This window comes from Desmodus rotundus, chromosome 5, assembly GCF_022682495.2.
Source record: "Desmodus rotundus isolate HL8 chromosome 5, HLdesRot8A.1, whole genome shotgun sequence".
Lineage (NCBI taxonomy): Eukaryota > Metazoa > Chordata > Mammalia > Chiroptera > Phyllostomidae > Desmodus > Desmodus rotundus.
This window is the reverse complement of record NC_071391.1, coordinates 166,940,336-166,961,632: the sequence shown is the minus strand read 5'-3', so window position 1 is coordinate 166,961,632 and position 21,297 is coordinate 166,940,336. Positions and strand designations below refer to the sequence as shown.

Here is a 21,297-nt window from a genome sequence, read left to right as displayed (position 1 = left end):
GGAGTTTGTGTCCCAAGGGAGGGCGAGGGTGCTGGGGCCGGGGACCAGGTGGGCGCCGTACCTCCCTTTGTCCACGCGATGACAGGCTGTGGGTAGCCCTTTGCCTCGCACTGGAAATCGACGGTCTGGCCCTCGATCACAGTTCTGTCCTGGGGGGTCACCGTGAACTGAGGAAGAGCTGCCGGGAGGAAAAGCAGGAAGGAGACAGCTTTGCTAAGGAGACCGCACACACTGGCGCTGGCCATTGTCCACCCTCTCGCAGGGGGCGCCCCGGGTGACAGGGCCCCTGGTGTTGGGGGCGGGAGCTGTGGGCAGTCAGGAGGACCCCGAGGGTGAAAGGTAGGGAGGCCCGCAGAAGCCAGAGGACGGCGTTTCTGGGCATCAGCCGACCAAGCGCAGACAGACAGCGTTTGACCCCAGCGCGCAGCGGAGACTCGGCCGCGTCTCACTCCGCAGCCTCAGTCAGGACTTGCAAGCAGTTACACGCATCGTCAAGGAGCGACTGCGCGTAGCGGCAGAAGTTCGCTGGTTGTCATTTGGGGGGTCGGGGACATGTCACAGAGCAGTGGATCCAGTGGGACTCCACTTTGAAAATACAAACCACGACGGCGCAGTGACAGCGCCGATGCTCACAGCTACCTGGGCAGAGACCGCGCCCCGAGAAGGAGCAAGAAGCTCCGCCCAGCGGCTCCCGTGGAGGCAGGGGAGGTGGGGGGACAGGGCAGGGGCAGCACCAGTGTCTCTCTCTTCTGCGTTTCTATGTCGTCCTGCGCCTTCCACACAGGTCCCACTTCACAATTTACTTGAAAACTAATGAACTCACGATGGAGTCGAGAAAGAAATTTGCAGACACAGACCGCACGTCCTAAAACTGCACACGCTCAGAGCCTCCTGGGCCCAGGAATCTGCCCTGGGGAATTTCAGAATGTGTGCAGACTTCCTAGTGACACGGCCACGCGCACGTGGATGCCCACGCACACCCACGTGTCCGCCCACGGCTTGCGGGTGCACGGCTGGCAGCTGACCATAAAGCCCAGCCCTGCGGAAGCTTCGACTGCCCGGAACCACTGGGGGGCGTAAGTGTGACGGGTAAGTGCAAAGGGAGCTCCAGGGACAAGGGGGCCCTGCCCTACTGCGTGCTGGGCCGTGGGGAGGGCCGCGGGGGCGGGAGGGCTCTCACCCTGGACGATGATGAGGGCCGTGGCGTGGATGCTGTCGAGGCTGTTGGAGGCGAAGCAGGTGTACTCCCCGCTGTCCCCCTGGGCCACGTTCTGGATGTACAGGCCGCCCGAGGCTGTGATGCTCACACGGGGGTCCGCGGGCAGGGGCGTGCGGTCGCCCTTGGTCCAGGTGATCTGGGGCAGGGGGTGGCCCGCGGCGCTGCACTCCAGCGTCACGCTCTCCCCGACCAGCACCTCCGTGTTCTGCGGCTGGATCACGAAGGTGGGCCGCGCTGCCGCGGGAAACACAGGCTCTGAATCCGCCGCCCTCCCGTCCGGCCACACGTTTTTGCTTGAGTTTTTCTGTTTTCGGGCCATTCACGACCCTATCGACCTCCAAACTAAGTAAAGCCAACTGAAGCGGCTACTTTCCTGTCCCCATTGTTTTCTAAAGAACTGCACCAGAAAATAAAAATGGTCCCCTGCCTCAGGCCAACGAGGGGTCAGCAACTGTGGTGATGGGCAAGTGCCATTATCTCCTTTGACTGTGAGGGAAGGCGGGGAGCCCTCCCTCCAGATCGCCCAGCACACGCCCCGTCAATCCTGTTAGACCTCGCTGGCAGTGCTCACTGGTATGAAGCACTGGCTTTAAAGTACATTTAGAACAGATAAAATAATAAATTTCTGCCCTGGCTGCTGTGGCTCAGTGGATTGAGCGCCGCCCTTGAACCAAAGGGTCACCGGTTGGATTCCCAGTCAGGGCACATGCCTGGGTTGCGGGCCAGGTCCCCAGTAGGGGGCGTGTGAGAGGCAACCACACATTGATGTTTCTCTCCCTCTCTTTCTCCCTCCCTTCACCTCTAACAATAAATAAAGATTTTGATAAAGTTGCAAAACGGGGTTTAATTTTCTTTTTTATCAACTTTGAAACTGGAAATTTTGAGAACCTAGGTTCTTCTGTACCTATTTAAATTAAGGGAAAAGAATTCCACCAAGGGGATTGCAACTTATACAACTCGAGAATAAAACCTTTTAGTATTAAAAAATAATAATAATAAAATAAAAAATAAAAATAAATAAAACCTTTTTAAAAATAAGGAATTTCACCCACAAACTACAACTACACTGAGAGTATCTTGCAACTCTAAATGTGGGAAAAGATATGCACACTCATTAGTGTGTGTCATGAGTGAACTTGTGCAGAAACACCTCCCATTCATCAGCATCGTAAGTGCCACACTCACCCGGAGGGTCACGTGGCCGCAGATACCAGAACCGAGAACCCAAACGCCCTCTGCCCGGAATCAACCGCTAGGCCCTCACCCCTCAAATCGTTGTGAGCAGGCAAAGTGATGTTGGCACAGAAGCTGTCGTTGAATTGCTGTATTATTTCTGTGGACCAACGCCCTCACCCATGATCCTGGGATCCAGAAAGCTACAGACAAGCGGTTTTTCACAGCTTGTTTATAAAAGTTAGGGCTACTTAGAGTCCTCATTTTCTGCTGTGAATGTTGGCCCTGTTTGCTACAGGACCTCGATACGTTGTGAATGTTGGCCCTGTTTGCTACAGGACTTCGATACGTTGTGAATGTTGGCCGTTTGCTACAGGACTTCGATACGTTGTGAATGTTGGCCCTGTTTGCTACGGGACATCGATACGTTGCTGTGCCCTACAGCCTTTCTGAAAAAGTTCCCAAATTACTTAATTTCAAGCATGTGGCCCAAGGGGTTTTGGGTAAAGGGACAAAGGTCTGTGATAGCAAAAGATTTGGGGGAAAACCTAAATGTTCCCCAAAAGGGAACGTGTTGAATAGATCACGTCACATCTGAATAATGGGGTCCGATGTGGCTTTGAACAGGAAGAGAGTAAGGAAACCTCGTGTGCTGAAAGGAAGCACCTCCGGGAGACGGCAGCGCTGCTGGTTTTTCCGGGAGGGTGAAGAAGGAACAGGAATTCGTAACCCGGGGACGTAGGGGTGGACGTAGGAATTAAGTGATGGGGGAAAGAGACCGGAGAGAGACTCTTTGATGTGTTTTTAGGTTTGTGTCTTATTAGCCAAATACCTAAGTGACAACACATTACAGAGAGCACAGGGAGGACACCAGTGTTGCCAGAGAGCAGGGCTAAGGTCACCGGAGCCAGATGTGTGGAGGGCTCGTGCAGAACCGTGTACTTTTATTGTCCTGATGAGACGCAAAGACCAGACAGAGGGGAGTCCGTTGGAGACGCCACGCAGCTGGGTCCCCGAGGTGCTCACTACCAGCCTGGGGAGGAACGAGAGACGAAGCCAGCCCCCACCCCCCAAGCAGGCAGAGGCGCTGAGGAGGAGGGAGAAATGGACCTCATGGAGGCTTCAGCAACACCAGCTGGTTCTCACATGGGTCTGCACCCTCATTCGCCCCACGCCAGGCGGCAAGTCAGTGACCCCAAAGCCAGAGCTGCAACGCAGGGAGAAAGAGAGAACCCAAAGCAATCGACACCAGCGGAGCAGCGGACGAACAGCCACGTTTTAGAGGTTAAGACGCCGAGAGGGCTGTTTGCGCTTCGGAGATGAAGGTCAAGACAGCAGCGATAGACTAGTTTAAAAGCACATTTGACCTTTTCTAGAATAGCTACTGAAAGAGAACAGATAAAGCGTGACTTCTGAACCAGACCTTGGGAGGGGAGATGAAAAGCCGTGATTCCAAAATAAGGTCAGAAACAGAGAAAGTTAAGACAAGTAGTCCTAAGTCAGACGTGGAATTTATAAATCCGAATATACTGCCACCTACGCTGAACATAAATGGACTCACTGCAAGAAAGGTCCATCGAATTTTTATTTTAATCGAGCTCTACGGCGTTCACGATAAAGATCCAAAATACACGGGCACAGAGCGGCTTGGAGCGAAACTGGGCAAGAGAGCGGCCGCGTCTGAGTTCGGCCAAGTTAACTTTAAGGCAAAAAGCAGTGATAGGTCAAAGCTTCAACGATCGAAGTTTAATCTAGAAGGAAGATAAAAATTACAAACTTAAATGCCCCTAGTAACAGAGCTTCAAAATATATAAAGTATATTTAGCTGCTCGTGGCCCAGCGGCTCACGAGTCTGGCCATCGCTGTGGTCATGAGCCGTCACCGCAGTGGGGGAGCCGGGCTGGCGGGTTGCCTGCGAGGGCCCGAGAGCACCGGCTTGGGCTTCGCTGCGACTCAGCTCTGCTCGGCCGCAAAATCCGGCCACAAAATCCGGCCGCAGACAACATGTAAAAGACTGGGGTTGTGTTCCAATAAAACTTAATTTATAGACACTGAGGTCTGAGTTTCATATAATTACCACGTACCCTAAAAACTGCTGGGTTTTTCAGTCCTACAAAAATGTAAAACCATTCTTAGTTCCCAGGGTTTAAGGAAAACGGGCAGGGGGCCAGCCCAGGTCCAGGGGGACCAGTGGCCACATGCGTGTTCCCTCCCTCCGTGTGAAATCGTCACAGACTGTGGGAGGCCCTCCGTGTGCATGGGAGGCAGCCAGACGGACATGCTCGGTGTGGTCCCCTCTATAAGGCTGCTCCTCCGGCAGGGGAAACAAAACTTCCTAGAGAGATGGCTGAACACCCCTGTCTAGGAGTCAGGTGACCGGCTGGCCTAACCGGGCCTGTTCTTGATGTTGTTCCTGTTCTTTGCGCAGGGTCCCCCGTGTCACCTCACCCTGTGGCTGTCTGTGGGCCCCTCTGGATCGCAGAGGCAGAGGCCTGCAGGAGGGGCTGCTGGGCACCTTGTCCCTGGGACTCATGGGAGGGGCCCGACAGGGGCTGTGCCTCCATAGGGGCATGTCCCTCTGCTGTCCGTCCCGCTGAAACTAGATACTAAGAACCTTCACTGGTTAAGAAACGACTGTGTGTGCCGGGACGTGCCACATGCCACAAATGCCACACCAGGTGGAAAGAGCTAAGAGTCTCCACAGAGAAACCTACAGGGACCACTTCTTCGGCCACCTGAGCCTGGCTGCACACAAGGGGAGAACGCAGGCCCTAGAGGGGTTTATGGAGGAAGCACGGGGTGGCGGGCGCCACGGGGCTTCCCCCTGAGCCAGGCCTCTTCCCTCGGAAGCTCTCAGATCAAAGGAGGTGAAGGGGGTGGGTCCTGCAGCACCGCAGGGCCGGGGCCAGTACGCGGCCATAACTGTGCCTTGCTCGACTGGGACAGGACAGTCGTAAATCAGGCACCAGCCTTTGGACGGGAATTTCATATCAAAGTCCAGATTTTGGTTCTTTCCAATAACCAAACTCTGAGCACAGTGAAGAGCCCTCTGCCAAATGGGAACATCCAGCAGCTGCCCCTTCAGACCAGCGTGACGGGGGGGGGGGGGGGGGGCGGGGCAGAGGGGTGAAAGTGACGTCTCATCCACGTCTCACCGTGGATGGCTGCTGGGCAGTCCACTCTGAGGGTCTGTCCCAGATTGGGGGCTAGTGGGGACCAGCGCAAAGGCCGGGACTCTGCGTGTAAAAGGCCAGGTGGCCACCCTGCTCCAGGAGCTGGGCTGGGACTGCAGTATTCACTCACGCCGTGCTGGCAGGGGCAGGGCAGGGGAAGAGGACGCCGTCCCCTGGGGAGGACCCTCGAGTGCCTGCTCCCACGCACCTGGAGACCCAAAGTATCGCAGGGTCACCTCCTGCGTCTTCACCTCCCCGGCTGCGTTCTTGGCCATGCACTGGTAGACGCCCTGGTCCGTCTCCTGGGTGTTCCGGATCATCAGGGTCCCGTCGTCCAGCAGGTTCAGGCGGGAGTCCGTCTCCATGCTCAGCTCGTTGCTGCAAGGACAGGCACCAGGGGCTTGGCTACTGAGAGCACAGTGACCGCCCACCACCCAGCGGCAGGCGCCGTCCCGCAAGGCCATCCGTGCATGGCGGAGGGGGCGCCCGCCTGCCCAGCAACCCCTGACTGAGTCAGTGTTTCTGGGAAAAGTGCCAATGGCAGCTGAGTGTATTATCTGTTTATCTCTCACACGTGCAACCCAGAAACATTGAAAACTTTTCCTCACTCCAAAGGAAAAAGAAACAAAAGTTTTAAAAACTTTTCCTTTGTTTCTGCCCAATTCATTCATGACAACAGGCAGAAACATTGTCACTAAAAGCGCGTAGACACGTGGCTGGATGGAACAAAGCCACTGCTGCCCGGGAGCATCTCCCTGTGGCCACCTCTCCGAGGCCGGGGCACCCCCGCCCCTTCCTCACACTGTTGTCTCCCTGCAGTGAGCCCCAAAGCGAGCTCCGCACTGGCTCACAGCTGTGCTGAACGGGGCGAGCATCACCGCAGGCCCGTGAATGAGACGCCTGCTGAGTGGCCCCGTCCCTTCCATACCACCCCCTCTCCCCCCATCCCCAGCCAGCTGGCAGGGCCGGCTCTCAGGTAGGGCTGGCTCGCAGGTGAGACAGGCCGTCAGGTGAGGCAAGCCCTGACGAGAAGCATGCCCATGGGGAACGCTGGCGCCCAGGTGGGGCAGCCCGCACAGGTGGAGGGCCTGGCTCTGCGGTTTTAGCTTTTAGTGCCAATTTGTTCTCTTACAAACGGAGACGGGAAGGGCTGAGCCCGACTCACTCTCCTCCGTTTGCTGACTGTGCACTTCCACACGGCGGGGAGTTCCTGTGCGCCTCACCCCGGACTTTCAGTCTCGCCAACCTCCCCTCCCCCAGTGCCCCGGCCCGATGCCAGCTCAGCGGTGACAATGAGTCCAGGCCCAGAGCCACCACCGCGTCCTCACGGTCCGAGTGCACCTCCCCGCTCTGCACCCGAGGGCTCACAGGGCCGGCTTGCGCCTCCTGTCTTCCCTGCAGACCCTGCGTGCTCAGGAGCCGTACTCCCTGGGGTCCAGCTGGGCCAGGAGGGACAAGGTAGGTGTCTGCACCCTGTGTCCACTGAGGCCTCTCTGTGTGTGGGGGGGGGGGGTCACAACTCGGCACGGCCCGGGAGCTTGAAGTGGAGATGCAAGCCCAGATCTCAGCGTGGACTCTATTCTTGAGTGGGCAGTGCCACAGTCCCCATGCAAAGAATTATGGGAGGTGATGATGACCAGGCCCCATGAGGATTCCCGTCTGAGGACTTGGGACACTTGACCTACCACCCAGCCCACACCTCTGCTCCCCACCCTGGTGCCTGCGGAGACCTCGTATTGGTGGAGAAGCCAGACGCATGCAAGAGCTCAGCACCCATGTTCCCCTGAGGGAGTCTCCCAGGGGCTCCACCCCAGCTGCCGGACCCCGATCCAGTGAGGGCTGCTCCCCATGCTCCAGGGGCGAAGCCCCCAGTGACCCAGCCTCTGGCCAGGGAGAATGGGCCGGCGGAGAACCAGGTCTCTCCCACTCCTGACCCCGGGCAGGGTGATGGGCACCAGTCCAGTGAAAACACTGGCCTGGAGAAAGTGGGAGGGAGCTGCCACCGGGCGTGGCCCAGGCCGGCTCACCTACCAGGGGCACCCCATCTTCCAGGCCCTGCTGCAGATTTGAAGCAGAACCGATGCAGAGAAAGGGGTCCAGGCAGGGTCACAGAGTGGGGGCGGGCAGAGACCCTGAGCTCCGTCCGCCAGCAGCAGCCTGTCCAACACCCCACTTACTTGTTTCGCAGCCAGATGATCTCAGGTTTGGGGTTGCCCTCGGCTCTGCAGGTGAAGAACACGGTGTTCCCCGAGGTGACGTCGGCATCCTGGGGCTCAGACGTGATCCGGGGCCTTTCTGTGCCGACAAGGAACGGGACCTTCTGGGTCTCAGACGAAGAGGAAACAAGGACCCCAAGCAGACCCTCTATGTCAAGAGCCAATCAGAGGTTCCCGCTGTGTCTCAGCCACAAACACACCCACAAGGGGGGCCAGCGGGCCTCTCCGTGGAGAGACCACTTCACAGGGCGAGTCTTCATGCCGAGTCTCCTAGAGTCAGAGGGTCCCCGCGGGGTGCCAGGCCCTGTGCGGGGTGCGAGCTCCACGCGTAGCTGCTTCCAGTGAGGAAGGAGCAGAAAATCACCCCTTTGCAGCCAGAGCAGCCCTGAGCAGGCAGCCGTGCCAGGCAGGCAGGGAAGTAGGAAGGGCGCAATGCACGACCAGGCTGGTGACGTCATCGGCGGGGTTGCTTATGGATGGAAATGGGGCCCACCCACCGCTCTCGGACACTGTCCCTGCAGATGCTGACTTGACTAACACGCAGCTTGTGGAAACACAGCCTGTTTGCGTAGGAACCCTAGGACCTGACTTCAGAAATACACACCTTCAGGCACCCCAGCTCCGGGAGGCCTGCTGACCTTCAAACGTAAAACCAGGCTGACGAAACCCAGACCCCCGCTGGACCAGATTCGAGGTCCTTCTGAGAATGGACTGCTCGTTGGCACGTGGGGAACTTGCAACCCCCTCCCAGGATCCCATCGACCTGCCTCCCTCTCCCTGCACCATGATGGGGAGGTGGGCTTTGGGACGGGAGCCCCCGTCTTCTCAGCGGCCAGCACCCAAGCAAACCGGGTCCAGAATCCGTACTTTCATGTTTGCCTTTAGTACGTAAAAGTGGTGATGATGTTGTGAAGGAAGAACTGAAAAATCAGCTTTAGCTTCAGGAAAGGGCTGAGATGAAAAGGAAGGGCTGAGCCCCTCAGAGACGTAGGAGGGAGGCTCTGCCCTGCCATCCGATCTGGTTCTGTGCCATCCTGCGTCTGCGCGCACAGCCCGCACAGGTGCCTGCGGGTGCTGAACCTCAGCCCCCCCACGAGGCGCTGCCCAGCCCCAGCCCTGACTCCCACACACCCCGGGCCCTTCACACGTAGCTGTTTGCCAGGGAGAGATTAACTTTGCTCCTTTTTTTGTAGGGAGCCTCCGCGTAAAGCCCAAGTTTGTTAACAGAGAGCTAGCTGTTTTTAATCCTCACCCGAGGGTATATTTATTAATTTGAGAGAGAGAGGAAGGGAGAGAGACAGAAACTTCCATTGGCTGCCCCTGTACGTGCCCCCCCAGGGATTGAACCCACAACCCTTTGGAGGACTCTCCAACCCACGGAGCCCCGGGGCTGGAGCCGTGCAGCCAGCTCCTCACAGATGCCCAGGGCAGGGCTCCTCACGGGAGGCTCCGCCAGGCCCCTCGGGCCCACTCACCACAGTCCAGCTCCTCGGGGGTGATGGTGGCCACCGACCGGCCCTGGAGGCGGCGTGGGTGCTCGCAGGTGGCAGCGGCCTGCGCGTTCCCGGAGTGGGCGTACGTCTTCAGCAGGTCCGCCAGCCAGAGGGTCTCACAGTCACAGTGCAGCGCGTTCGAGTCCAGGCGCCTGGGAGGGGCCGGGTCCACCGGGACTGTCACCGTCCCTGAGCCCCCACACCGTGGCACAGCTGCTACACGCTGCCCCAGCTGACCCCTAACGACCCCAGAACGACCCGACTGCGGACTGTGGGGGGCCCATTTCCGAAGCCGCCCCGTTCCTGACGGTTGCTGAGGGAGGTGCGTGCGCAGCGCCTCTGTTCCTTCCGCTGCAGCACGACCCCGCGGGGCTCCCGCCCCCCCAGGAAGACCCCTGGCTGTGCCACACATGCGCAGGTCAGAGTCGCTGCAGCGGGGCCGGGTGCCACAGCTGTGAGGGTAGCCCCTCCTCACAGAACAGGTGTGGCCGCCAGAGGGAGGGGCTCGAGGGGAACCTGCTCAGGCAGGTGCCACCTCCCTTCCCGGCCCAGAGCTGAGCTGGGGAGAGCACGGGGCTGAGCTCAGCATCCTCTGAGTTCACACTGCAGGCCCCGGGCCCCAGGGAGACCGAGGCCTGGGACCCCTGCCGCCTGCCTTTCCCCAGGACCTGAATGGTCATTTCTCTGATGACCACCCACAGCGGCATCTACAGGGCTCAGTGCAGGCAGGAGTCTCCCCCACCCTGTCCCCTGACCGTGAGGGGCAGAGGCTGTGGGCCGCAGGGGCAGGCACACCACAGGCACACGCCCGGCTCCCTCCACCTGGACCACCCCTCTGAGTGACAGGACCACAGCCGCAGGGCGGAGAGGTGAGCCAGACAGCGGAGATCAGCAACGGGTCCCTGGGCGAGGGGCAGGGACAAGGGACGCAGGCCCGCCAAGTCCGCGCTCCCCTCTGGCATTGGGTGAGTGCGGGCCGTTCTCTGAGGCCTCCACGTCTCAGGCCAACAGCAGAGAGGAGAGTATCAGGCAGGAGGGCTGGCCTCAGTCTACAGGGGGGGCCTGGCATGTCCAGGACTCGCTGACCCCCCACCTGCCCTCGGCTGCCTGTCCCTTCCAGCCATTGCCTTGCCGCTCCCTTGTCCACCCGCCGAATGAGCAGGACGTGTCAGGTCGTCCCCTAGCGTGTGAGGTCTGGTTTGCCGCCGTTTCTTTATCCCAAGGAAAAACTAATGGACAGAGAAGAAAGCCCGCATCCTGCGCCTTCAGCCCAGCGCCCAGGACCAGCTCAGCGACCTCTGACCGGAGGCCTTCTACGTCAAAGTGCCTTCACCCCATCAGCGCTGAGGTTCCCCGCTTCTAGCTTAAGAAATGACTCAGTACGAGAAAAACCATTTCAGAGGCCTCGAAATCTGGGGAAACCTCTGTCTGCTGAGTGTGTTTACGGGTGTCTGCAAGCTCGGGGCACGGCGGAGAGGCTCCTCAGAGACGGACTTCATCTCCACGAGTGCAGGGCACCGTGGATGCGAGCTCAGTGTGAGGGACTCAAGATGGACTGAGAAAGCCCCCTCACATCCTGAAGAAGTCGCTGGTGGCTGCACGCCGGGCCTTCTGACCAGTCCGCCTGCCCCGGGGGTCCTGCCTCCTGAAGGGCACTCGGACTGGGACGCGCCGCGGGTCCCCCCGGGGGAGGACGGGCGGGCAGCTGTAGCACTTACAGTCTTTTCATGGACTCCAAGTGGTTGAAGGTCCCTGGGACCAAGTGTGTGATTCGGTTGTTGTGCAGAAACCTGGTGAGGAGACAAGACAGGAGCCAACCTGAAACGCGTCTCCGGCGCGTAGGAGAGATCACACCGTGGAGTGAGTCTGCTTCCCACACCAGGCGCAGGGGCTGCGCCTATTCAACCCCCCACCCCACACGAAGGGGAAGGGCCCAGGGAAGGCGGAGCTGTTGGCTCGGCTCCCTCGCCCCTCCCAGGTGAAGAGGGAGTTAAAAGTCCTGCTGGACGAGGACCACAGAGGTGGCGGCCGGATGCTTCCAGGGGTTTTAACAGACGACAACCTCAACGCTCACACCAGGCGGCCGAGCCGCGGCCCCGCCCCAGCTGGGAAGGTCAAGGGCAGGAGCAGAACAAGACTTACAGCCTCTCCAGCTTCGGCAAATGCCGGAACGACTCCGGGTCCAGGGTTTCTATCTGGTTGAAGTGTAGGTATCTGGAGAAGTCAAAAACAGAAAGAAAGAAACAACGTAAGTGATTTTAATTGTTACATTTTACAGGTCTAGATTCTCTGCTCAGAGTTTTTTCCTAAAGTCATTTCAAATTCACACGCCAACAGGTAACTCTGGGGTCTCCACGCTGGGAGGAGAACCACAGAGCGACGACAGGGACAGTCTGGGTACAAGTGGCAGCTGGACCCAGACTGCGAACAACCGAGGGGACCAGGACACTGCAGCCCAGACACCCGGCGGGGGGCGGGCAGGTGGCTGCTCAGCCCCACAGACCCACTTTCAAACCACCTGGGCCCTTCTAGGAAAAAACTTGGCCTGACCCGAATCAGAGCACCTCTGAGTATGCTCGCACCTTCTAACACACAGGGACTCTGTGGGGGGGAACACCCTCTAACACACAGGGACTCTGTGGGGGGGAGCACCCTCTAACACACAGGGACTGCGGGGGGGGGGGGGGGGGGGAGGGCTTGTTAACGTGACTCCAGTGAGCGCACCGTCAGCTACAGGAGCAGCTATGGAGCTGTGAAGGGCAGACGCCCGGCCTCAGCGAGAGGAGCGCTTCCTCCCCTCTCCTTCACATTCGGACCATTCGAGTGGACCCTCCTTTGCATTTCAGGCGTCTCCTACTTTTCCTGAATATTGCCTTTCACACTTTGAAAATGGGTGGGTTTTTTCCCTTGAAGTAAAACACTTTGAGTCCCCTGTTGGGCGCGTCTGCCAAGACCCCCCCCCCCCCCGCCATACGGCGGCGCCCCCCCCCCCCAACACACGTTGACACGTTGGCTTCTTCGAGAGACATGGGGCGCCAACAGCGGTGACTGTCACCACGCCACAGGCCCAGGTCTTTACCGGGAGCACACACCAAAAGCCTTCTCAGAACTCATCCTCTGTCATCAGACGCGAACTTTTCCAAATCTCTGACTTCAAGGTCCCCAAATGCCAGCTGCCCGTGCCCTGTCCTGTTGGTACCCGGGTCTCCCCCCAGCTCACCAGGACGACCCCACCAACAACAGACCCTGTATCTCTGAGAAGGGGGGTGAAGGTGGACAACAGCCAGGGACCTGCAGACCTCAGGCCTCCAGGGCTCGGAGCTGCACCCCCATCCCCTACCCACACGCCTCCCGTGACCCCTCCCCCAGCCTCTGTCACAGGGCGGCGCCCACGGAGCTGGAGTCAGACGAGAATCTCCCACAGTGGCCGTGGAGCAGCCCTCGGCCTGGGAAGCTGGGGCGCAGACGCCGGGCACAGACACGAGAACAGACATGCTCAGTGTAACACTCCGGGGATTTTCGGCCAGCTGGGCAGGGAGCACTGGAGTCCCAGGGGAAGCCAGCTGAGGGGACGGAAGGGGAGGACCCTCTAGTCCTGCACCCATAGCCCCCCCCAGGCTGGCCAGGAAGAGGGTCAAGCGGTAAGACGCAGAGTCCTGCTCGGGACACGCTGAGAACCATCACAGCCGGGCAGACAGGGCCAGCCACACCTTCCCACGGTGCACGGAACCATGGACCAGACAGGAGGTGAGACCCCAATTCTAGCCCACGTTTCCCAACCATGGCCAGGAATGTGCGCTGCCCGCGACCCCAGCCTCCAGGGAGGCCACCAGCGACCAGAGGTCCAGGGCTCATACTCTGCTCCCCGCGCCCTGGGATGAGGGTGAAGTCAGCAGAGACCTGGCTTGACATGCCCACCTGGACTCACAGCCCTCCGCATGTGGCAGGGAGACGCGCGACCGGAGCTCTGGGTGGGATGCCCATCCCGTGTCTCTACACCCCCCCGAGACTCAGTGATCCCGATGGGACTGAAGTCCCCGCGGCACGGACCCCGACCCTAACCCCGGTCACTCCGGACGTCTGTCAGGAAGTCCTGCTCAGGCCTCCGGGATGCCGACCCGCTGCCTCCTCCTTCCTTCAAAGCGGCTTGGCTCACCCCCCCGAGGTGGGCGAGCGCCCCCAGTTCTCGATCGTTTCTGCTCCAAGGACCTCACTGTCGCGCCCCACTAAGAGCCTGCTGGACACCAGAACAGCTCCTTTGTAAACTCTCCCTCCGCCTGCATGTTTCCCAGACATTTCCATGTTCCTGTGGTAACCGGAACTCCGTTCCCTCCTGTGAGCAGAGGCCGCACAACCTCCTGCCGACCACGCTCCAGCAGAGCCCGTGCCGCGCACGCCAGCTCGGGAGAGCAGCGCTCAAGGAGTGGACACGTGCTTCTCGGGAAACACGAGCGCCCTGCGGCTCTGGGGGAGCCCGACCCAGCTCTGCCCTGAGCCGCCTCGGGGCCCTGCCAGGCGCACGCAGACACAGCCCAGGCCGCGGGGCGGGGCGTGCCGCGGCTGCAGCACAGCTGCCTCCTGTCCCTGGCAGTAAAACTCCAACAGCTCAAAGCTCTCCGGAACAGTGCTGGCTCAGTGACCGAAAGGTGACCGGCCAAGCAAACCAACCAGAAAAACTCCTTTCGCCAGGAATTCTGCTTAAAAATAAACATGCTGACTCCACAGCAAAGCAGGAATTCCCATGCGGCAAACAAACAGCGTCCCCCACACACCAAGTGGGAAGCTTATTTTCTCCGAAGCGATGACATCACGCGTGAAGAAGTGAACTGGCAGAGAGCAGACTCCCAAACAGGAAAGGGGACAAGGGCCACCACTGCGCCCCGCTCAGCCCCCACTCTTATCCCCGCAGGGCCTGGATGGGCTCCCATCGGTTCTCAAGCCTGCGTCTCCCTCACACTGTGGCACCAGGGGCACGGGGCCCCTCGGTCTTCCTGTTCTGTGTCGCCGGCGCAGGGCCTAGGGGGCAGGGGAGACTGGGGAAGTCTACGACGGACGGAGGGGGGCAAGACGGACGGAGGGGGGCAGACAGACAGTCACGGAGCCACGCCGGCCGGTGGGGCCCGTCCGCCGGCATGCACGCACTCCCGACGCCCCCCGCGAACAGCATGCGTCATGCAGACAGCCAACGGTCCTTGTCCCTGCGTGGGGCGCGCGGGCCTAAGAAGCAAAGGGCGCGTGCGGGCCACTTACAGTTGCTCTAGGGAGGAAAGTCCCTGAAAGGCTTGCCTGTCAATCGCCTGGATCTCATTCTTGTACAGATAGCTGAAACAAGAAACAGGGAGCGTTAGAGCAGGGCCCGGCGCCAGCGACCCAGCCCAGGACAAACGGGGGTGGGGGGGAGGGGCCTGTCCATTGTCCATCTGTCTGAGCGGGACTGGCTCCCAGCACAGCCCTCAGGCATCTGTAACCGGACCTTGGGGAGCCCTGGCAGCCTGGGAAGGCCTGGGAAGGCCCTGAGTCCCGGGCTCAGACTTCCGCCCTGGGGGCTCCCTGGCACTCAGGGAGGGGGACGGGATGGAGCAAACCAGCCCCTCTTGCATTCTGGCCTCAGCGGGAGCTTCTCCTCTGGTCCCTCAGCAGCTGGGCCCCCCTCCCCCCACTACCTATTCCAGCTAAAAGAATAATACTGTCCCCCACACCTGTGACATCGCACCCTTCGCTCCCGAAGGACAAGTGTCTCCCTGCACTGTGACGGACAGTGTTGGGGTGGGGCCAGCGCTGGCCCCTTCACTGTCCCCTTCACTGCCCCTCCACCCCAGTGCTCCCACCCCCGCCCCCGTGCGAATTTGCCGAGCAGACCTCTCAGTGGGCCACAGGCCTGAACGCACACCAGCCGGGCGTCCCTGCCCAGTGACCACACCGTGCCCGCCACAGAGGTCAGGCCCGCGGGGCTGATCCCCACGGCCTCGTACCAGCCGCATGGTCTGCAGCGTGAGACTGGGTCTCCTGCCTCAGTTTCCTCCTTGTAACACGGAGAGGACAGGAGTGCCTCACAGCATCTCGGTGGTTAAATAAGCCCCCGTGAAGCTTGGAGTGCGGCCTGGCGCAGGGGGTGGGGGGCCCGGTGCGTGTGAGAGTCCCTGCTCCCGAGAAGGGCTGCAAAGCAGAAGGCCCCCAGGGCCCCCAGCTGGCGCACGGTTGAAAAACTGAGCGTGAAGGACTCCTGGAAAAAGCGCTCGAAACAACCGGACCAAACCAGCCGGTGTGGGCGCACCAGTGAAGACGCTGGAGCACAGTGTGTTTTCCGAAGAACCGGGTATTGATCGCCTTCTGGTAATAAATTACAGACGACGCCCCACTGTCTCGAGTGCGTTTCATCACTAGGAGACGTGGAGAAGTGTCTTCCAGCAGACGGACACTCAGCCGCCGCAAACGCAAATGCACTCGGCACGGGCCGCAGCAGGCGGAAGCCGTCAGGGCGCTTCGGGGGCGTCTCAGACACTGAAGCTCTGCCGTCACGCGGCCCCAACTCGGGGCTTAGGGAGGGCCGAGAGGCCTGGGGGAGGAGCTGGGACCTGGGAGCGGCTGGATTGTGGGGCGTCCAGGCCCCTGTCCAGTCGCCGCCCATCCCTGCTCAGCTGATCCATGTCCACCTTTCCCGAGCTCTTCTCTGCCATCACCCTGCCCAGCGCACCTGCCTCGGGGCCTGGCCAGCGTGTGTGGGTGGAAGATGGGGGCAGGGGCCTCGAGGTGAGCGGGCCAGCAGGGGGGATTAAGAGGCTGTCTGCAGTGACAGGTGAGGCATCCCAGACCCCTTATCACTAAACAAATTTGCAAAGTAAATAGTAAGTTGCCCTGAAGTAATTCAAACCCAAGTAAATACAAAACGAAAACACGCTAAACACACACCACGAAGGCCAGCAGACAGGGTGCTGAACCCGCTTTCCAAGAATTCAAGCTTTCTTCTGGATTTGCTCAGAAGTTACAATTTAAAAAAACAGCAACAAAGCAAACAAACAAAAACTAGCAGAATAAATAGGAGGCCTGGCCCTCCTTCCAGCGTCGGCAGAAGACAGATGTCCACACAGAAATAAAAACGGACTCCCTGCGCCCGCAGAGAAACGCCTTCACGTGACCCTGTCACACGCCTTCACCGAGGAGCGCGCCCTTCAACGAACGGACTTAGAGGGCGCCCTGTGGTTAAGACCCGCTGACAGCGGAGATCAGACTGAAGCTAAAAGACGCGTCCACGCTGGCAACGAGGCTTTGTTAAAGATCGACAGAACTTAGAGACAGTCAGGTCCACGCACATGACATAAACTTCTAAAAACAAAACAAAACAGGGCGCTGATGTAAACCCCTCACCAGAACGGCTCTGTTCAAAGGGTTTCTGAGCCCCAAGGGCAGGAATCGGTCTAAGGGCAGACACGACACTCCCGTCTGGCCAGGCCCGGGTCGCGCCCTGCGCCGCTCCCGTCTCCCGGTCTCTCCCGCAGTTTTACCGCAACTGCCCCGAGGCAGGAAGCCAGAGCTTCCCGGTGAGGTCACTTCCCAGACTGAAAACTCACTTCTACAAGCAGATGTTTCCAATGCTAATCAGTTAATTACTCACAATCTAGTTTCAAGAGTAAAATAAAATTTAACCACGGAACACCAGGAAGAGGCGGAGCCACGAGCCTCAGCTGCGGCTGAGCGACCAGCGTGGGGGGCCGGGGGCACACCGTGGGTTTCGGGTCGCTGGTCCACCCGGCGACTGACTGTGACCGAAGCCCCCAGCCCAGCAAGGGGCGTCACTGTGTCCGGAACGGTCTCCTTCAGTGGCTTTTACCTTTTATTCAGCGGGTTGTACTTCAGGTTTCGCAGGTAAACGGAGGCCAGCTCGTGCTAAAACCCAGCCAAAATTTCCCTCACCTGCCGGAAATGAAACCCCTTTCCATGGGACGTTTCTACGGTAATTCAGCTACAGGCCCAAACCGACCTCAGAGGCCACACGGCCCGGGCACCACCACCACACGCTTCGGAGCAGAGAGCCGAGGGTAAACTTACAGGTATTTTAGATTCTCCAAGTCCTCAAATGCTCCGCTGGGGATGCTCCTGATCTGGTTGTTGTTGAGCAGCCTGTGAAAGGAGGTTTCCGAAGAATTAAACGCACAGCCACTCTCTGAACTGTCGTGAGAAGACATTCCTAACGCCTAGGGAAACGTCATAAAGCGACCCAGCCACAGACCACACACAATACCGGCATTCGCTGCGTTAACACAGACAACGGCCCTTTCAGCTCTTAGCCTTCGTGATTCCAAGTGCTCTCAAAATACGAGGGTCCGCGTCCCGCCCGCCACCCCAGACCGTCCCACCTTGACCACAGCCGAGAGTCAGCTCCCTCGCCACCCCCACGTGTGTCTCTACCACACCATCTCCCGGGCTTCGCACGTCAGCCCAGACTGCGGCCGCCTGGGCACGCGGTCTCGCCGCGAGTGCCGCCAAGGCAGCCCTGTCGCCAACCGCGTGCGGAGCCACGGGTGCGGGCCTGTCCTGCCGGTCACCGAGTGGACGCGTGGACTTACAGTGTGTTCAGGTTTCTCAGCTTCCGGAATGCTCCAGGCTGGATCTCTCGGATCCTGTTGAAGCGAAGGTCCCTGTGGGGAAATGAGAAATGAAGTCAGGGAGACGTCGGCGCTCCTCGCCCACCTGCACGTCTGAGGCTGTTCGGTCTCAAAGCAGCAAGGACGCGTCCCAGGAACGGGATCCCGAAGGTCGTCTGGGATGAATCGCCGCCGGCCAAGGCCACCTAAGACAGGGGTCTTCACCGGAAGGCCCCCCAGTTGCGCAGGTTTGTTTAAACAGCTGTTCTGGGGGTCAGCAACTATACTAACTGCCCACGACCCCCAGGAGACCTCAAGTCCCAGCCGCGTGATGGCCATCACGGGCAGGGCAGCGTCACCGCGGCGGGGGCGGGGCTCCGTCACGGGCAGCGCCAGCCCGGACGTGCGGTGTTTCCACAGCGCGGACGTTCAGCAGCTGAGGGGGGGCAGTGAGGCTAACGCATCCCTGCCTCCTGCTTCCAACCAGGCGTTTGGGGGGTTAAATGGGCACTGGCAGAGCAGCTGGGGACTTTCTGGAGACAGAGGAAGGACCTCAACTGCCCAGGCCAGCCCAGAACTCACGGTGCGCGGGCAGAGGCTGAGCTGCCCGCTGGCCCCGCGGGGTCCGCCCTCTGGCAGAGTGAGCCGGGGGCTCGGACCCTGGGCCCACGAGCTCGGGACAAAGCCACACAGAGACGCCTGCTCTTCACCTCCTCCTCCGGCTTGAATTGAAACAAAAAATGTAACAAGAATGAAAGCCTCTGGAAACAGAAAGACCACTTTCTCTCTGAAAGAGTCTTAGAGAAATTAAAATTCCTTACTCATGCATCCAACTCCTTCTAACACAGTCCAACAGGGGTGGTTACGGGTTCCACTGTGTCCCCCAAATTCCGACACCGAGGTCCCAAGCCCAGTGCCTCCGAACGTGACCTTATTTGGAGACAGTCCTCACAGAGCCGATCAAGTGGGAATGAGGTCACCGGGTGGGCCCTCGTCCAGCAGGGCTCGAGTGCTGGATGAGGGGGATTTGGACGCCCACAGGGAGACGGCCACAGGGAGACGGGCTGCTTCTCCCACCAGCTGAGGGTGCCAAGAGCGGCCGGCAGGCCAGAGGGGCTGGGGGAGAGGGACCAGAGTCTTCCTCTCGGCCTTGGAAGGGTCCAGCCCTGCCAATGCCTGGACGTCGGACTTCCAGCCTCCAGAACCCAGACAGGCCGGGGGCCTCTGCATAGGCTGCCGCCAGGGGAAGCCGGTGCGCGGGCCCCGGGGCGGCTCTCGGGCAGGACCACGGGCAGATGTTTCTCTTGTGATGTTTACTGGGTTGTTTTCATGTTCGTCAGGTTTTCAGGAATGTGGTTATTTTGAGCCAATTTAGTAATTGTGCGTGATTTAGACTTGGCCCTAGTTTATGATGCGGTAAGAGGCGTCTCTGAAGTGTGTGTCTGAGTCACAGCCCCCCCCACGCCCCGCCGTCTGCCTCCTCAGGCCGTGGTGAAATGCGCCCCCGGCCCTCTGCCCGCCAGCCCAGCACCCTGGTCCAGTGTGTGCTTGCCACGATCCCCCAGCAACACGCCTCCCCCACATTCACGTGGCTGCTTTTACACAAACGGGGAATTAATTTACATCACGCTGAGACCCCGGCAGTGGTTCCGTGAGGGGGGGCGCAGAGGGGCAGGTACCCAGAGTGACACTCGATCAGTTATTCACGAGCAAACAGAAGCTGAGCCTTCAGTGCGCACCCAGGTGCCCCCCGCGAGTGCAGCAGCCCTGGGGTGCACAGGGCCAGACCGGGAAGCCCCGGGCCGACACCAGAGACGGCGTCCAGAAGGCTGGCCGCGCTCCAGCTCTCCGCGGAAGTGGACCGGACGTGTGTAATTGAGCATCGGAGTTTCCTGTGGCCATAAAACAAACCCAACATGTTTACAAGAGTTGCAATCATACAGTGCGCTCTCGGCCACAATGGGACCGAACTGGAGATCAGAGAACTCACTGCACCAGGCAGCCGGGTGGGTGCGCCCTGGGGAAACCCCTGGGTGCAGCCGCAGCCGGGCTGAGGGGCAACTCACAGCACAGAGCCCACACGTTAGGGAAGAGCCGACGTCTCAATTCCGGAACATAAGCGCCCACTCAAACTCAAGTTGAAAGGTAAAAACTCAGAATAGCCTAAAACTAATCTGGAAAAGTGTGGCACCGTGGGGGGTGTCGCTGCGGCAATGGAGGCAGGGGGTGTAGAGGGGCCGACCCGCAGCCGGGGGGCGGGGGGGGGGGGACACAGGCCTGGTCTGGGGTTTCCTGGTCCTTCGGGTGGGGCCCCCTGCAGCCTTTGGCCTGGCCTGACACCTGGATATTGGACTGCTGGCCTCCAGAGTGAAGTAAATTTCTGCAGTTTTAAGCAAAAACAAAAAAAGGGGAGGTGCAAACAGACAACCGCAATCACCCACAGCTGCTGGCACCGGCGCCCCATAAAACCCCAGTGAGAGCGGGGACCACAGCGCAACAACGTGGGAGCCAGGAACCCCGGGAGGGGTGGACTTGGCAACCGAAAAATAACCCCAAGCGGCCAGGGAAGGCTACAAACCAGCCTCCCCCAGACCTAACCTCAGGGAGCGACCACAGGGAGGAGCTGGGCCTGGGCCAGCAGCCGGGGCTCAAGGGCGGCCAGTCCCGGTCCAGCTGTGTGGCCCTGCCGAGGCTCCGCGGGTCCTAACGACGACCTCACTCGAAAGCTGGACATCGCTCTGTCATTGACACACGTGCTCACTGATTACCTGTTGAAATAAAGTCCTAGGAAATCAACCTGTTCATAATTTTTTAGTGGAACTACTGGGAAGTGAAAAAGCCTGCATGCAGGCCCCATTCTGCTTCTTTGGGCAGCCAGGGTCCAGGTCGGGGGCATTCCGCCACCTGCTCATGTCGGTCAGTTCTCCTCTCGCAGCCACTCGGTGGCGGTGGGGGAGGGGGAGGCGGTGAACACAGGGCCCCTTTCCATCAAAAGGACAAGCTTAGCAGAGATATTAAAATGTTAAAAAAGAACCAAATCGAGATTCTAGAACTGAACAACAGAACAGGTGGAAAAAGCTCACTGCGTGGACTTCAGGACATTTCCCACTCCGCAGGAGGAGAGGCTGTGAGCTCAGAGCGGGGAGAAGTGACCCAGCGTGGGGACAGGGGAGAGGCTCACACCCTCAGCATTCACAGGGGCCCCCGAGACGGTCGTCCTCAGGGCAGTGGGGGACGGGGAGCAGGGGCTGTGGGACCCCAACCCAGAGAGACAGCCGAGGGTGTGAGACACCACAGACAGGGGCCCAACAGTCATTCAAATGTGAGACCCAAGTTCAAAGCCAGGACCGCAAAGCGCAGGGATGGATGGCTTTCCTCCTGCACGAGTTCTTGCCCACAGTTTCCAGTTGGGTCCCTCGATCCGCGGCAGCAGCATCACCT

At 59.7% G+C, this 21,297-nt stretch overlaps 1 protein-coding gene across 3 annotated transcripts in view; it reads right to left on the bottom strand.

Annotated features, from left to right (window-relative positions):
- Positions 1–21,297, bottom strand: part of PXDN (peroxidasin) — a 55,590-nt gene that overhangs the window by 18,359 nt on the left and 15,934 nt on the right. Inside the window, exons 1-11 of one of the 3 annotated variants that reach the window (XM_045189548.3) lie at positions 18,678–18,989; positions 17,839–17,910; positions 17,321–17,392; positions 14,525–14,596; positions 11,417–11,488; positions 10,993–11,064; positions 9,257–9,426; positions 7,743–7,860; positions 5,774–5,943; positions 1,181–1,453; positions 62–178 (exon numbers count right to left, since the gene is read on the bottom strand). In XM_045189548.3, the coding sequence (XP_045045483.2) occupies positions 62–178; positions 1,181–1,453; positions 5,774–5,943; positions 7,743–7,860; positions 9,257–9,426; positions 10,993–11,064; positions 11,417–11,488; positions 14,525–14,596; positions 17,321–17,392; positions 17,839–17,910; positions 18,678–18,685 (1,216 nt within the window). In that variant the 5' untranslated portion in view covers positions 18,686–18,989. Of the gene's footprint in view, positions 1–61; positions 179–1,180; positions 1,454–5,773; positions 5,944–7,742; positions 7,861–9,256; positions 9,427–10,992; positions 11,065–11,416; positions 11,489–14,524; positions 14,597–17,320; positions 17,393–17,838; positions 17,911–18,677; positions 18,990–21,297 lie in introns of those variants that run through there. The other 2 variants (XM_053924596.2, XM_053924597.2) reach the window with 2 other exon arrangements.